The 17,627-nt window shown below is 36.8% G+C and overlaps 1 protein-coding gene and 1 long non-coding RNA gene across 3 annotated transcripts; one reads left to right on the plus strand and one right to left on the minus strand.

Annotated features, from left to right (window-relative positions):
* Positions 1–76: 76 nt before the first annotated feature.
* On the minus strand, positions 77–11,439 carry LOC111582900 (ankyrin repeat domain-containing protein 34C). The gene is made up of 5 exons (XM_035957938.2): positions 11,165–11,439; positions 9,117–9,332; positions 7,933–8,115; positions 6,042–6,258; positions 77–2,304 (listed from the first exon to the last, which is right to left on the minus strand). The coding sequence occupies exons 2-5, from the start codon at positions 9,327–9,329 to the stop codon at positions 1,319–1,321; spliced, it is 1,599 nt and encodes a 532-aa protein (XP_035813831.2). The 5' UTR covers positions 9,330–9,332; positions 11,165–11,439; the 3' UTR covers positions 77–1,318.
* Positions 2,195–5,442, plus strand: LOC111582906 (uncharacterized). Of its 2 annotated transcripts, none has more exons than XR_002747360.3 (4): positions 2,195–3,728; positions 4,382–4,571; positions 4,994–5,208; positions 5,305–5,442. It is a non-coding gene; the product is annotated as an uncharacterized LOC111582906 (long non-coding RNA). The 2 variants fall into 2 exon arrangements; XR_004849091.2 differs by having other exon boundaries at positions 4,994–5,177; positions 5,282–5,442.
* Positions 11,440–17,627: the final 6,188 nt, after the last annotated feature.

Genomic DNA, 17,627 nt, shown 5'->3' on the forward strand with positions numbered 1-17,627 from the left:
CCCTGTTCAAGGGTTTGGGCTCCCAAGATAAATACAGCTAGCAAGTTAGTTAAAAAAAAAAAAAAAAAGGCACAAAAAAGAGATTTATTTTTTATTGACTGAATAGTTCAAAGACATTGAAAGAACATATCGGCAACTTAGAAGTCAGCAAAAATATGTTTAAATCAGTTTTTTTTAAATTTCATTTACTTGATTCCCAACTATTAAACACTCCCATGATGAAAATCAAGCTAAATCAACCGTTTATTATTATTTGTATAACTGCATAATTTTGTACAGTGCTCTATGGTAGAAGGTATGAGGTTTACTGTTTAATACTGTAACTAGACTTTCCAATGATATATTGTATTTATATATTGTTGCCTATAAATTGCAACTTTTTCATCTTTAAACATGTATAAACTGTAATTTGCAGACGTGCCATAAATAACAATGTGTCATTAATCTTCATGATCCAGACTTGAGATCTGAAACATTGTTTAAGATTTAAAAATACAACTAAATTACCTAAAACAAAGGTTAAAAAGGAAATATTTTTATGGATTGGAAACATTTTTTTCAAAGGCAGCAAAGTATGACAAATAGTAGTCTATTAAATAAATGGTGTAAGCCAAGAAATATAATTGAACTTAATGCGAAGAAAAACTAAATTGTCGCCACTTAACAGTGAGGAGCAACAATATTCTTAGCTACCAAAATCAAGTTGCCGTTTCAAACTGTGCTTCCTGAACTGTTTTGTGAAAATATTCTAGTCTCTAACCCTCGTGTCGTCCTGCAGGTCAAAATTGACCCCTTTTTAAAGTTTAAAAATGTGTGGGGAAAAAAAGTATTTTCACAGTGAAACTTCTGGTCTCCACATTTTCAACATTTTTGGGAAATTTTTCAACATTTTTTGTGGAAAAAAAGATGTTAGAAATGTTTCTTAAGGACATTCATCAAAAAATCAACCAAAATCCAGCGAATTTTGCTGGATTTTGGTTGATTTTTTTGTGAATGTTCTTAAGAAAATATTAGAAGTTTTACTGATGTATCTGTAATCACTTTAGATATTTTTAGGATTTTTTTGGAAGATTTTTACTCATATTTTAAAAATATTTCCAAGAATTTTCTTGCCAAATTTGGAGGATTCATTTTTTAAATAAAACTTTTAAGGGAAACTTTTAACGAATTATTGGAATTTTCTTCCTGAAGGTTTTGCAAATTTTCAGAAATTTGGGGATTTTTTTTGCTGAATTTTTGGGTTTTTTTCAGACAAGGAAACAATATTTTTTGGTGCCCGTAAATGAGGACAACAGGAGGGTTAACTTTATTTTGGACACTACTGACTACTGAAAGTATCACAGGTCTGAAGGGTCTGTTCCATCTGCACCGAGTGACGTCGCTGCGACTTCCTGGAGGTGGACAGAGCAACCAGGGAGGTGACGGAGGAGGAGAGGGCCAGCGGGGGGAGTAACGCTGGCCTGGCTCTGGAGGAGGAAGATGAGGGAGGAGAGGAGCTGGGCGGGTGAGGCAGAAACACCATCCTCCTGCTTCTGGAGGGTGAAGCTTGGGTCGGAACCTGGAGGTGAGCGTCCAAGGGAGGGAGGTGAAGCAGAGGTGGGACCACGGTGACAGATGGAAGGGTGTTTCTACGGAGCTGGGAGTTAAACGGAGGGAAGGCAGGCAGCTTGTTGTCTGAGTTTGACCCTCCAGGAGTTAGACACCTCCTCAGGATGCTTGACTGTGCGTGAGCCGAGTCCATCTCTGTGAGCGAGAGGACTGACAGAGAAGCCCTCAGAGAGAAATCCTCACAGCAGCTGCTGTAATTCTCCTCTTCATGTCTGTTATCCCTCCTGTGAGCCACCCTGGGCTGGCGCGACCCCTCGTCTTCATCCTCCTCATCCTCTTTCCGTCCTCCCTCCTCCAGCGGGCTCCTCTCCCTCGTGCCCTCGTCGTAAGCTCTGTTCAGACAGGCCAGGTTGTGGATGGCGAGCCAAGGTTCAGATAATATCCTCTGTCTGGGAGATGGAGAGCTGCACTGACTTAGTGGACTCGGCTCTGAGGAGGGAAGTCTGCTGCTGCTGCTGCTGCTGCTGCTGCTGCTGCTGCTGCTGCTGCTGCTGCTGCTGCTGCTGCTGCTGCTGCTGCTGCTGCTGCTGCTGCTGCTGCTGCTGCTGCTGCTGCTGCTGCTGCTGCTGCTGCTGCTGCTGCTGCTGCTGCTGCTGCTGCTGCTGCTGCTGCTGCTGCTGCTGCTGCTGCTGCTGCTGCTGCTGCTGCTGCTGCTGCTGCTGCTGCTGCTGCTGCTGCTGCTGCTGCCATATTTGCCTGATGTGCAAGAATAAAACAGTTTATCAGTTAAACTCACACATATGGAAGGAGGTTGAGAAAATTCTGTCTAGCATTAAATTTTAGATGTCATGGAGGAGGAATAGGGATCATCTGTTGCTCTTTTTTGAAGTTTTTTTTTAAGGAAGTTGACAATGAAAACTGACTGTCTGGTTTTCAGGAGTGGAGCTAGGTCTAAGTCTGTGCTATTTTTTAATATTTAGTGTTAAAACTGCTTGAAAAAGGTGTCTGATACATATTTTTTCTCCTACAATTCAATACATAAAGCCCTCCTTGTGCGATATTATCTGAACAGAGCCCTTCGCTCTCAGACTGCAGGTTTGCTTTGTGGTTTTCTAGAGTTTGCAGAAGTTGAATGAGCTGCAGAGCTTTCAGTTATCAGGCGCCTCCGTTTTGGAATCTGCTCCTGGTTTGGCTTCGGGAGGCAGACACCCTCTTTACTTTTAGGACTAGGCTTAAAACGTTCCTCTTTTATTAAGCTTATGGTTAGGGCTGCTCAGAAACTCAGACAGACAGAGAGACAGAGGTTTAGGTTTAGACTGCTTGGGGACTTCCCATGATGCACTGAGCACCTCTCCGCTACTGTCCTCTCCCTGTCTTCCATATAATTATATATCACCATTACGTGTCACTAACTTTGTATCTTCCCTGTAGTTTGTGTTTTGTTCTCTCTGCAGCTACATGATCCGCAGTCGCTGGAATCACCAACCTCCAGAATGTTCATTGTTCTCTCATGTATTGTCTGTTCTCCACCTGCTGTTCTGCTACCCTCACCCCAACCACTCCCCCACTCCCCTCATTCCCGCCCTCACCTCAAGTGGTCGAGGCAGATGGCTGAATTCCCTGTGCCTGGTTCTTTCTGATTTTTTGGTTTGTTTTTTGTTCTTTCCCACTGTCACAAAGTGGTTGCTCAAAGGCAAACCAAAGAACACTTTGGATTTTGTTGGGTTTCTCTGTTTAAATTTTGTATGTGAAGTGCTTTAAGATGACATATATTGTCAATGGGTGCTGTATTGATAAAATTCAACTGAAAATTGAACAAAGGAAAAGGAAAGTGACTTTCCTAAACTGAAAAAAAAAACTTTGAATGCCAGATTACTAATGGTTTACCAGAGTTACTTCAGTTCACTCGAATAACACGGCTGTCACTTTGTGACTGTGGCCATATTTAATCTGATATTGGAACCATGTGTGCAGGTGTGGATGTGAGAGGCAGTGATTGGTGGATCAACTACCTGCCTGCAGGTGATTGGCTCAACTACAGAACAACATCCAAGATGCCATACTGTAGAGGAATCATTCATTCCCTTCTCCTTTCAACCAGCTTCGCTTATATCTAATGTGTCCACCTGGAGCTTTTGCTATACGGATGGATTTGTGAATCTTTAGGCATTAGCAGGAAGGTAAAACATTCTTTTGACCTTTGTTTCTTTTATGTTAGGCATGTTGGTAAGGTATTGTATTTTGGTTGGTTGATTTTGGTGAAGTTTTCTTGTTCAGGTTTGAACTTCTCTCCACCCTGAAGCTAAACCCAACTCATTAGACCTGTAAATGTATTGTAGAAAAACACAACTGTTATCAGATCTCAACAATCTGTTTCTGCAAAAGATGGATCACTGTCATGTTGTGTTGGCCACCGCTTTTCAGGCAATTTGGAAAGTCCACAAATGTCACCATCTTGGTGATACCAGAGGATAATGCAGAGGACCACCAGAGGTAACAGAGTTGATACTCTGGGAACCATGAATATCCAATCCATCCATTGGTTGCTGAGACATTTAAAGAAGAAGGATTGGTTAACATTAACATCCATATTGGTTCGTGTCGCTAGCTTTCAAAGCGATTTATATTCTAAAAGTACTCGTTGTGTACAGCCAGGTGTTCCCCGTCCACATTTTATCCTCACACCTTCTCTCCAACAACTATCTGGCTTTATTTGCTTGTTTGTGTCTGTGGGATAAATTAGGTGTCAGCTCCTGTGCAAGAAATGTAGCTTCATCCATTGCAGAGTAGCCTCACCTCACCCTGGCAGCATATTTTCATTTTCTCTCCTCAGGAATGAGCATGCAGCTAATGATTTCAACCACACAGCATCTATTCTCATCTGTCCAGACTTGCCTTTGTTAAACACTAGTCTGCTGGAGTTTATGCGGGAAGAGAGATGCTGTCTGCATACAGAGACTGTAAAAGTACTGACCTCTGCATCAAGGTGGTTCTACAGACTCACAGAATGTTTTACACACCTGGTTTGTATATTTGCGTATCTATAAATCCTAAAAATTGTCATATCACAATTGGAATGGATTATTGAATTAGGATTATACGCAGATGTCTATTGGCTAAGTGTAGCGATGATTTTTTGTGCTGTTGTTTTGCATGTTTTTGCCTTTTAACTACAAACTATATATCATAGACATTAGTGCAGGAAAGGGTGTGGTTACGGAGTTGCAGACATACTGCTGGCCAGACGAAAACAGTGCAAATATCATTTTACCATCTGATTTTAAAAAAAGAAGAAATACTTTCAATAGTTTGGGGTATAATTCTTAATTAAATTAGAAGAATTAACATACATTATATCTGCTATATCTGTTTGCTTGTACCTCAGCTTAAACTTACTAAAAAAGTGACTTTTTAAAATTTTGCCTTTCTGCCTTTATGTCAACAGGAACAGCAGAGATATACAGAGAATATAAAGAGTGAGAGAGCAGGAAAATGCCTCAAAAATGGAACTGGGGACTCACTACTGACCACATTTGCACTGCGATGTATGCATCCTACCTACTCGGCTGTTGGGTTGCCTGAGGTAGCCTTAGAAACAATGGAACAGGAAATACCATAAAGTAGTGAACGTGAGGCTGCATGTCATCAGTACACCCACAGGTGCATTTATGCAGAATTTATGCCTATTGGTGACTTCATTTTTTCTTTGTAAATCTGTTTTCTTTTCACTTAGAAACTGTCCTCTTGTGTGCACAGAGAAGCTACTTACCCTCCCATCAACCTGTGGAGGTGAAGAGAAGAAACAACTGCAGATTCCAGACAGACAGGATGGGCATCTGTCTGAGTTATGACTCATCATTAATAGCATGTTGAATAAAACATCACAGAGTGAGACGCGGCTTGAGTTGCAGATGTAGAAAGTGTATTATATCTGTCAGTTCAAAGATGCACGTATGCAGCCAGTTACATGCACAGAGCAGCCTCATGCACGTTCCTGCTTTTAAACATGGAGCATTTTAAACAGAAAAGGTTTAAAGGCAATATCTGATTGAATGTTTAATACTTGTCCTATCTCTGAGCGGAGTGGTTGGGTGTGGTCAGAAATGCACTCAGTTGCAACTTGAACCACACTCAACAATGAAATCGATGTGTCATAGTGAATCTGCACGTAACTGCAGCAAGGTGAGCATTAGACAAAAACAAATTGTGATTTTTAAGTTTTCTTAAAAAGCCATTCTTAATTTTCAAGATGCAGCCATTTTCTTGGACATTTAACAAATGAGCGACTTTGAAACTTGCATAAATCTGCTCTGTTTTCTTCAAAAACACCCAGTAGAACAACAACACCCATGCATACACATGTAAAAACAGATCATCATATATCTGAAGCAATTCTTAAGTCCCTGCTTGTTGGTGGAAAACACACAGTAACATGACTAATCGAGGCCATACAGAAAATGTTTGCCTTAATAAATACAACCAGCACGACTCACTTGTTCCTCTGAAGTTGAAGATGTTTTCTCCCTTGGGTGAGTTTGGGGATCCTGTCTTGAGGAAGATATCAGAGGGAGACATGCAGGACACCGGCGAGGTGTCCGGTGACGGAGGTACGTTCAGGTAACGCCTGGTCACAGAACCCCCGTTCACACCCATCTCCGTGGCGATGATGATGATGTCACGACCTCTGGCCCGGCAGGCGTCCATCAGAACCTGAGGTAGGTGAGAGCTGGTGAGGTACTGATGGGATTTGACCAGTGCTGGGGAGGTGTTTAAGTCTCATTCTGATATTTTTGAAATGTTATTCTGGGTTTTATAGATTTTGACAGTTTTCAGGACTATTTTAAAGACAAATACGGCAATTTGTTTGGACAAAAAGCATCTGAAACATCCTGAACCATCCAAACCTTCCACTAAAACTTAAAAAATTTCATTTCTTCTACTTTAATTGTGCATTTCCATTTCATACTGCTTTAAGCTTTCACTCTGCTACATTTCGGAAGGAAATGTACTTTTTTCTTCCATTTCCTTACAGCTGTACACTGTAAAAAAAAAAGCATTCTTTGAGTTTACTGTTATTTTACAGATTTCCCTGTTTTGTTAAATAATGGATAATATCTAATAAAATGACAGCAAAAAAATAATAAAATGACATGTTTACTGTAAACAAACAAACAAAAACATGCCAAAACTGTAACTTCTCCATCAAAAATCTGTATTTCAATGAACAAAAATTTGTTCTTTTACATTTGACCACAAAATTCCATTATTTCTAACTGTATCTAAATCAGTTTTTCAAATATTAACTGTTAATTGAAAGAAAAATTATGTATATTAAGGTTTTAAAAAATAGTAATCCATTTTTTAACTGTTAGCTAACCAATTCTCTCCGTTTTGCCAAAATACAAATATCCAATGAAAACACACAAAAAAGTTTTAGTTTATACCACTGTGACAAAGAAAAAGAAATCTTTTACAATGTGTGACTTAATTATTTCAGCTAAAAATATCAGAATTTACAGGTTTTGAAAGTTACAGTATTCCATTGGGTTTTTACAGATTTTTTTTATGGACCTTTTCAAATTAAGATCATCCAAAACCTTTGATCAAGTGTTCAAATAAATTAACTTGAAATTAACTTCACTTTGACATGACAGCATTAAAAGACACTTATTCATCCTTTCTATGTAATGTTGCACAATGAAATTGTGCATGCAAGACTTAAACTTTATTTGAAATATTGCTTGCATTGTGGTGTTTGTACTTAGCAAACACACATCTTTACGCATCATTACAACCATAATATCTTCCACCATCCACCAAATGTACTGACTTGGATTCTCTAGGACAGGGGTGTCAAACATATGGCCCACGGGCCAAAACCGGCCCAACAGATGGTCCATTCTGTCCCAAGGGATGACTTTACAATTACAAAGAAGACATTAACTGTAAATTGTAAATTTGTAAACTGTAAATTTTAAATGATTTCTAGACCAACAAAAGTAGCTTTTGATCATAAAGTAAAATACTAGATTGTTCCATTCCAGATAGCTGTGATTGAATGTTTTTTGCATTTGTAGACAAACTGTGATCTGTCATTTGTAATGTACATGTGTAAATGATCGAAGGAGGCATAATATTGTTGAAACTGAACTTGTTTTTTGTCAGAAATTTCAGGATGATCATAATGTTTTATAAAAAAGAGTGTTCATTAAATGCAATCATTTTCAGAATGTACTTTTTGGAATGAAAACAAAGGAAAAAAGTTGGAGTTGTGGTTATTTGTAGGTTATTATGCTCTGATTTTAGTGGTGCAGCCCACTTGGGAACAAAAATGACTTTGACATCCCTGCTCTAGGATCATTCTTTTCTTTCCTCCTGACTGACCTTCACTGTAGGGTGGTGCTGGGCGTTGATGGCGTAGACCAGGGCTGAGGCTCCAGAATAGTCCTCCATGCTGGGGTCGGCTCCTGCTGCCAGCAGGGTGGAGGCCACCTGAGCTCCTGCTCGCTCCATACAGGCGTACATGAGAGCAGTACGACCAGCCCGGTCCTGGGCGTTAGGATCCGCCTAGTTGATATAAAGGATGATAGATCCAGTCAGAATGTGACAATTCAAGATGGGCAATAGTGCAAGGTGAGTCAGGAATCAGTCAGAGAAAAGCACAGCTTTAGTAGAATTACAGGTAATTTGCTTAATGGTCTCTTAACCCTCGTGTCATCCTGCGGGTAAAAATTGACCCGTTTTAAAGTTTGAAAATGTGGAAAAAAATATTTATTTTCACAGTGAAAGTTTTGATGTCCACATTTTCAACATTTTTGGGAAATCTTTAAACTTTTTTTGGTGTAAAAAAAGAAATGTTAAAAACATTTCTGAAGAACATTCACAAAAAAATCTACTAAAATCCAGCGAAATTTTTTTGTGAGTGTTCTTAAAGAAAATATTATAAGTTTTACTAATATATATGTTATCACTTTTGATATTTTTAGGATTTTTTTTGGAAGATTTTTACAAATTTTTTGAAAATATTTACAAGAGTTTTCTTGCCAAATTTGGAGGATTTTTTTTTTTTTTAAATAAAACTTTAAAGGGAAAGTTTTAAGGAATTATTGGAGTTTTCTTCCTGAAGGTTTTGCAAATTTTCTGAAATTTGGAGAATTTTTTTTGCTGATTTTTTGGGATTTTTTATCAGACAAGGAAACAATATTTTTTGATGCCCGTAAATGAGGACAACAGGAGGGTTAATAAGACCTAATCTGACATGGCTGCTTTGGAGTTGTTTGTTGAATGAGGACACACTTTATGAAACAGCCTCATAATGCATCTAATGCATGAGAGTAGCTGTTCTGTTATCCATAGAGCCAAGCATATTGCTGGGTGGACTGGGGACAAAAACAGGAATCTGTTTACTATGCATTAAAAGGACACCTTTCTTAGAGCAGCTACAGATTTTTCATGCATTAGAAATACACCTGAATCAATAACCTGTTGAATTTTTAAGTACAGAGAATTACATTTAAGTGCCTGTATTCTCAGTTAAAATGGTGACTATTTGTCATTAGCAGACTGACCTTGTTCTGCAGCAGGTATGTGAGGAGTCTCATGGTGTTGGGCCCAGCAGGTTCCCCTCTCAGAGCCTTGCAGGCAGCCAGCAGAGGCGTCTCTCCTCCGGGGTTGTGTCCGTTCACCTGAGCTCCACCTTCCACCAGCAGGCGAACCAGACGGAGCTTCCCCGAGGACGCTGCACTGATGAGGGGGCTGCAGTCTGACAGAGGATCCACCATCTCCTGGGGGGGGGCACACTCATAATCATCAAGTGTAGTAGGTTACAGCATTTAAATTTTATCCAAAAAAACACTTTTACTGCCTGCCTTTGACATCATTTTCCTGATAGTATTCGTTTTTCTGTTATTAATGGTCACATTTTTCAAGATGCAATTTAATTTCAGGTATTACTGCACATAATTCTACCAACAAAATCCTTCACATGAACTATAAAACAAGTTTAAATGGATTGTATTTGTCTACTTCTGTCCTCAAACTGTCAGTAAAATGTTTAAATGATAAAAAAAAAAGAGACAAAGCCAGAGACAGGTATCAGCTGCTGTCACTCAGTGTACATTCCAGTCCATTTCACTTAGAAATGTCACTGAAAACTTGACGACTGGAATGAGCCATAATAATTTACTCACTTACAGTGTTGTGGTACAGTTTTAAAGTACTTTTTACAACACACTTTACATTTAAAAAGCAAATGTTGCACTTTTCTCTCCACAGCAGGTATTTTAAATCTTTAAATACAGCTACTTTGCAGATTCTACAAAATAAATAGTGCAAAATATAATCAACAGGTACATTTTTAGATTATAGACTAAACTACCCATTAGTGTGTAAAGAAGATGAGATTAATAATAAACCTATTTTAACAAGTTTAGGTGAGTTTTATCTGTCTGTTTCCTTCTTCAAACTGTCAGTAATATGTTAAATTAATATATATTTTTTTGACAAAACCAGAAGGAGATATTAGCTAAAAGGCAAATATTGCACATTTCCCTCCACAGCAGGTATTTTAAACCTTTAAATATAGTTACTTTGCAGATTCTGATAAATAATACAATAATTATCAACAGGTACACTTTAAAATTATAGATTAAACTACCCAGTAGTATATAAGAAGTTTAATTTAAAGCTAAATTTATTTAAATAAGTTTCAGTGGGCTTAATTTGTCTGTTTCCTTCTTCAAACTGTCAGTAATATGTTAAATTAATATATATTTTTTTGACAAAACCAGAAGGAGATATTAGCTAAAAGGCAAATATTGCACATTTCCCTCCACAGCAGGTATTTTAAACCTTTAAATATAGTTACTTTGCAGATTCTGATAAATAATACAATAATTATCAACAGGTACATTTTAAAATTATAGATTAAACTACCCAGTAGTACATAAGAAGTTTAATTTAAAGCTAAATTTATTTAAAGAAGTTTCAGTGGGTTTAATTTGTCTGTTTCCTTCTTCAAACTGCCAGAAAAATGTTTAATTAATTTTAAGAAATTGACAAAACGAGAGGCAGATGTTAACTACTGGCACTCAGTGTACATTGCAGTCCATTTAAATTACAACTAAATACCATAAAATTTACCCACATAAATTATATGATACTTTTTACATCATACTTCACATTTTAAAAGGCAAAAATTGCACATATCCCTCCACAACAGAACAAAACTGGTATTTTATGCCTTTACATATGGATGCTTTGCAGATTCTGATAATTAATTCAACATATAATTAACAAATAAGTTTTTTAAATAACACATCAAACTACTCAGTAGAGTGCAAAGAAGCTGAATTAAATGCTAAACTTACATTAACCAGTTTAGGTGGGTTTTATTTGTCTGTTTCTTTCTTCAAACTGTCAATAAAATGTTTAATCAAAAAAAAAAAAGACAAAATTAGAGACAGACATCAGCTACTGTCATTCAGTGTACATTCAAGTGATTTTGAATTACAAACAGATATTATAGACTGCAAATGCCACTACAAAAGGTGAAAAAAATGACATAATAAACAATATCCATATGGTAATTAAATAAAGATAAAGACATCATACTCACCTTTTCACTGGTTATTTATCTGCTCCTCTTCTACAAAACAGGAGAAAAACAATCATCCTGAGTTTGTTCACTATTCTTTTTTTTCTTTTTTTTTTACTCCTCATCCTTTCACATATCTACCTTGTATTTCAGGTGAAGCGTCCTCATGTTTCCAGCCTGCAGCAAACTGCAGAACAATGAAGTGAAGCATCCTGACTTTCATCTCCTGCCTCTGTAACTCCTCAGTCCTTCTCCTTTACCTGCTGGGCCGAGGGGAGGCTTCGGCCCACAGCAAGCGTTTCTAAACTTCTAAACGGTTTTGAGCCCCAAAATGTCACTTGTTGCAAACGCTGGACTACAAAGAGCCAGAGGCCTTTTGATATGAGTCAGCTTTGAACAGTTCTCCTCCGCCTTGTGACCACCATCTGCGTTCAAACGCTGGCAAAGAGATGAGGCACACTCACCAAACCTCCCAGCAGATCATTTGTATCTGACAATCTGAATGCACTTGTTCTTTCTTTTGTATTTTTCTGGGTTTTTGTCCTTTGCAAAGCACCGAGCACTGTCCTGTTGCACGATTTAACTTAAGATTTCAAAACATTTTCAGCAAATACCTGATGTGCAATTAAGCCAAAACCACAATTACTTGAAGCTAGCAAAATTAGCAATAGCCAAAAGCAGCAATCAGCCATATCGATCCATTTTTTTCTACATCCATCCCATGCCAGATGGCGAAGTAGCAAGTATGAGTGAAGCAGTATTTCTTGTAACCTTCATTGCATCAATATGAGATGGACAGATGAACATTTCAGATGATAAATGTCGTCTCTTCCACAGATAATGGGCCGAGCCAGACAAATATTCATAAATTATCAACACACTTAAAACAGGAGGAGAATTTTTAGAACCACATTCGATCCACTTGCAAATTCTGTCTCCAAGCCAAGAGCCAAAAAGCAGTGCAAATGGATTAGTGTGGAGGCTAACCGCACCTGGCCAAACAGAGTTGTCTCATAAGTTACCAAAGGAGCTTTCCAAAGCACCGATTCAAATTAACCAAGTTTAAAAAAGCAATTTAACGAAGCTGTTAGGAGCACAGCGAAAGCAGAGTGGAATCTGGAATCTCAATCATTATTGAGCGAAACGCTAATTTACAGTGACTGTTAAAAGCCCTCACCAGTGTGTTTGGCAGCAGAACACTTTTATAGACCATTTTTTTAATGCTACCACTACAGTTTTGTTACTCCACCAAGGAACGGTGGAGTTATGTGACAATCGGCGTAAGTTTGTCTGTGAATCTGTCTGTGTGAAACATTACTCAAAAACGGACTACGGATTTGGATGAAATTTTCAGGGGAAATCAGAAATGACACAAGAACCACCTCATTAGATTTTCACAGTGATGCGGCTTATAGTCTGGATCCAAGGCTTTGTGAAGGATTTCCCACTGCCAGATATAGCTGCCAGCATGGTGTCACTGTAGCCATGACAACAAGACTGACACAACACTGTATCAGTTACCTGCTGACGATCACATGATTGCGATCCTACTACCAATTGACTGTGATTTATCAGTTGGAAATCATACAAGGAAATGATACGTCAACTAAGTAGCCTTGGCGGAGTAGTGTGCTCTCAGAGTGCTTTTGTAGTAGTTTAGTATGTCATCCAAAATGTCACAAAAACATCATAGTTTAGTATGTTGTCCAACATCTGAAAAAAAGGTGCCCAGGTAGCTCAGCTGGTTGAGAGGGTGACTCAAACAGAACTGTGTCAGTCACAGGTTTGATTCCAGCTTACGGCCCTTTACTGCAGGTCTTCTCCTGTCTTCCTCTCTACTTACCTATTGAATAAAACCAACAAAAGGGACAAAAAAATGTCATAGTTTAGTATGTCATCCAAAATGTTACTAACACGTCATAGTTTAGTATGTCATCATAAATGTGTAAAAAAACAACATAGTTTTGTATGTTGTCCAAAATGTGTACAAAAAGGTGCTCTTCCCTGCTTTTCTGTCTTCCTCTGTACTTCTCTATTGAATAAAACCAACAAAAGGGCCCAAAAAACAACTTAGAAAAAAAACATCATAGGATGTCGTACTGAATGTGGAAGAAAATGTCATAGTTTAGTATGTCGTCTAAAAAGTCATAGTTTAGTATGTGGTCCAAAATATGACAAAAACGTCATAAATGTCAAAAAATGGCCCAGGTAGCTCAACTGATTGAGAGGGTGACTCACAAACAGGACTGCATCAGAGATGCAGATTTGATTCCAGCTCATGGCCCTTTACTGCAGGTCATCCCTGCTTTCCTGTCTTCCTCTCTACTTACTTATTGAAAAAAAATAACAAAAGGGCCCAAAAAACAACTTAGAAAAACATCATAGTTTAGTATGTCGTCCAAAATGAGTATGGGGGGATGAACGGCCCTGGCGGGGTACTGCGCTCTCTGGGAGCTTTTCTAGTTTATGTATGTCCAGTTCCAGGTTTCACTTCTGTATGTGGGAATGAAAACCAGCAGACTCTTGAAACTTGCTTGAGCTATATGACCATCACCACCATAAACTCTGATTATGTGATCATGTAGATAGCACACAACTATAATTTCAGATTTTTATAAAAACATAACAGCTTATACAAAACAGATAATATAACAAATATACATATAAGTAGGATTTAAAAAGATGGAGCATAAAAACTGAGCTCTGCTTCTCCCTGTATTGTTCTGACCCTGTCTACAGAATCATTTAGATCAGGGGTGTCAAACATGCGGCTTGTGGGCCAAAACCGACCCACCACAGGGTTCAATCTGGCCTCTGGGACGACTTTGTAAAGTGTAAAAATTCCAGACTTCATTAGGGTTAGGGTTAGCTAACTTCATTAACTAACCCTAACTGTAATCCTAACCCTCATGCTACCAAAAACCTGATAATGCAGAATCCAGCTAGGGATATTTTCTGAACCATAGCTGCTTGTCAAAAATAATACAAACCAAAATGTGTTTCAAAGTCATTCTCAAAATGAAATGTTTTCATTTCTTTATAAGTTCCTGTGATATTGTCATCCAAATGCTGCGTCAAATGTCAAAGCACAAAAAAATGTGCTGAAATGTGAGTTGAGAGGCATTTTTTAGAAAAAAATTGTCTACGATAATATTGGATATATCAAGCTAAAATTTCCCAAATATCTTTATAGATATCCATATATTCTGCTAGAAAAATTTCAGGCAAATCAGAGATGGTGGAACAGAAGTTATTTAGAATTTTTGGTGATTTAAGATGGAATTTTTGCACTTGAGTACAATTTAAAAGTGTACTTCACACTTTAGATTCCAGAAGCAAATATTACACCTTTCTCATCACAACAGATATTTTAAAGCTTTGAATACAGTTAGTTTAGAGATTTTGATAAATAACACAAAATATAATCAACCAACACACTTTTTAGTTAGAGATTAAAGTACCCAGCACTGAATGAAAAAGTTGAATTCATCACATTTAAACACTGCAACATCAAAGTAATAGATACATTAAATTATCAATCATTTTAATCCTGTACTATGACACTGTGTATTATTTTGAAATGGGCCCTTCTGCCTAATGGGTACTTTTACTTTTCGTAGTTTAAGTATATTTTTATGCTCTTACTTTTCTACTTTTATTTGAGTAAATGTTTTTTTAAAATGACTTTTGCTTGTGACAGTATTGCATTTTTAAAAACCAATCTGAGCAGTATGTCGCTTTAACCTGAGCTCAGAGGTCTGTTTGTGCCTTTGGCTTTCTGCCTTTGGCTGTGGAAACTGGACGCTACCACTGAGTCCCAGAGGAGGACAGGAAGTGATTTGGAAAAAGCCGAGAGTCTGTTTGATATGACAGATGGATGTACAGTAGATTACAGTACATTTTTGCACGACATTTTACAAAGCTCACTTTATGCTGGTTGAGGTTTGATTTCTTCTTTTTCTTTCTTCATTTTTGTTCATTTGGGGCTTTAGTTTATAGCACTAATATACGTAGTCCATGTTACAACATATTATAATATCAGTTATTAGAGGTAGATTGTTTTAGTCTGATGTAGCCTTTTATTGCTATTTGAGTATGTCTGCATTCACTGTATGTGCCTCAGCACATTTTTTCTCTAAATGAGAGTAAATCAAACAAAATTATAGTGTATGGTTTAAAAAATACTTTTTTCTGTACCACACAAACCCTGAATTAGGCTCAGTACATTACAGACTGACAGACCTGTACTGTTGACTCAGGCTGACCAGACTGGTTTTGCTTTCAGATCATAAATAATGTTCTGTCAGCTGTTTTCTACTTCCTCATTTCCTTCCTCAAAGTGCAAAGCCATAAATTTTATTTGCACAACATGACAAAAAACCAAACATTAGTTTCATACAAAATAGAAAACATATAGTAACTCTAATAAAAAACATGATTATAATCTACATTTTTACAAAACTTTGCAAGTGAAAAACAAGAATCAATAAAAGTCTACCAAAAAACCAAGACAAAAAAACCCACAAAACCATATAAAAGACACAAAAGTACTTTATCCTCAACAGTTTTAGATCTCTTACAAATATATTTTAAAAATCTTGAAGATTTATGACAACTTTTAATGAAATTATGTTTCACCAAAAGAGTAAATTGAGTTCAGGAAATTAGTGTTTCCCTTTACAATCAAAGATATTTTCAATTACCCAGCTTAATAATATATAAATAGGCTTATTAATCAGTCCTAACATGTTAAGATAGAAGAGGGGATTTGAAATTCTGAACTCAAGATGAAGTTATCAAGTCAATATCATTAAGTTACCTAAACTCAAATTTATTTTAAAACCAGTTAATGCAAAAAAAGAGAGTTTAAATTACATACAATATGAAGCTGGTGCAAAGCCAGAAAAGGCGACGCTATTAAAGGATGTGAATAAGGAACATCTAATTTAAGCAGTCATTGTGATTTGAGAGCTGCACTTTCGCCTTGCAGCTAGAAGATCCCTGGTTCACGTCCTCGCCTTCCCAGGATCTTTCTGCATGGAGTTTGAATGTTCTCCCTGTACATGGATGGGTTTTCTCTGGGTTCTCCAGCTTCCTCCTACAGTCCAAAGACATGCTGAGGTTAACTGGTAACTCTAAATTGTCCATAGGTGTGAATGTTTGTCTCTTTGTAGTCCTGTGACAGACTGGTTACCTGTCCAGGTGTCCCCTGCCTTCACCCTAAGTCAGCTGGGATAGACTCCAGCCCCCTACCACCCTGATGAGGATTAAGTGATGTATAGATAATGGATGGATTGTGATTGGATTAAGGCCCATCTGTATCAAAGTTACATATTCATTTTTATACATCATATCATCATCATATCATATCATATCATATCATATCATATCATATCATATCATATCATATCATATCATATCATATCATATCATATCATATCATATCATATCATATCATATCATATCATATCATATCATATCATATCATATCACCTTTATTTTTTTGTTTTGTTTTGTTTTGTCCTTGTTTTTTTTCCCACAGCAAGCTTAATCCAAGTAAAGTTCTGGAGTTTGAAAATGGGCTTATATTGGGCTTTTAAAATCATGCATTTATTTAAGTGGTGCAAATAGGTCAGTTGAATAAGTTTTTAGAGTGCCGATACATCTTACATCACAAGTCACTGTGATTAATAATTATTTTTTAAAAAAAAATTTTATTGATATTTTAATGGGAACTTAAATACTATATAGTACAAACAGACATTATTTTTGATAGGTTTTTTTTGCAACTTTTTGATTAATGTCAATTTTGCCATTTTTGAACTGTTTAAATTTAGATGCTCTGATCAAACTATATAAGATTCATTAGTGCTCCTTAGACTTTCAGCCACTTTGATCATGAACAAAAGTTTAGATACACTTGTAAAGATCATGTATATCCTGGCAGTCTTGAATATGTAATGATTCCTAGAATGCTGAATTTTCTGTGATGGAGTTAAATTTAAATATATACATGTTTAAATTTGATTCTTTTATAGAGTCATTGTTGGTTTTTTGGAAAAAAAAAAAAAGGAAGACCAAATCTGTATTGTTATTCATACAGAAATGCTAATATTTGGTTAAATGTCTTAGAGAACAAATCTTATCTCATGAGTCATTACAAATATTTATTTTTCATTTTCTAATATTACTTTAACTGCAACATAAATGCTAGACAACACATACAGACATTATTTTTGATACTTTAATTACAGCTTTTTGATTATTGCCAATTCATTTTTGAATTGATTGATTTGAGGTGTACTAATAAAACTCTAAGATTTATTATTATACATTATATCATGGCTGTATTGAATGTTCAAATACTCCTATATCTCTGAACTTTCTATGATGAAGTGATTGAAATACATGCATTTTTGTGACAAAAAATATTTAATTTTGATTCCTTTATAGATTCATTATAGGTCCTCTGAAAGAAAGATCT

Source organism: Amphiprion ocellaris, chromosome 20 (genome assembly GCF_022539595.1).
Source record: "Amphiprion ocellaris isolate individual 3 ecotype Okinawa chromosome 20, ASM2253959v1, whole genome shotgun sequence".
NCBI classification, from domain to species: Eukaryota; Metazoa; Chordata; class Actinopteri; family Pomacentridae; genus Amphiprion; species Amphiprion ocellaris.

Excerpts from the sequence above, each read along its gene's own strand:
- LOC111582900 (XM_035957938.2), bottom strand. The coding sequence starts at position 9,329 with ATGGTGGATCCTCTGTCAGACTGCAGCCCCCTCATCAGTGCAGCGTCC. Across the intron at positions 8,116-9,116 it reads CATACCTGCTGCAGAACAAG|GCGGATCCTAACGCCCAGGA; the intron begins GTCAGTCTGCTA and ends TATATCAACTAG. Across the intron at positions 2,305-6,041 it reads CTTCAACTTCAGAGGAACAA|GCAAATATGGCAGCAGCAGC; the intron begins GTGAGTCGTGCT and ends CTTGCACATCAG.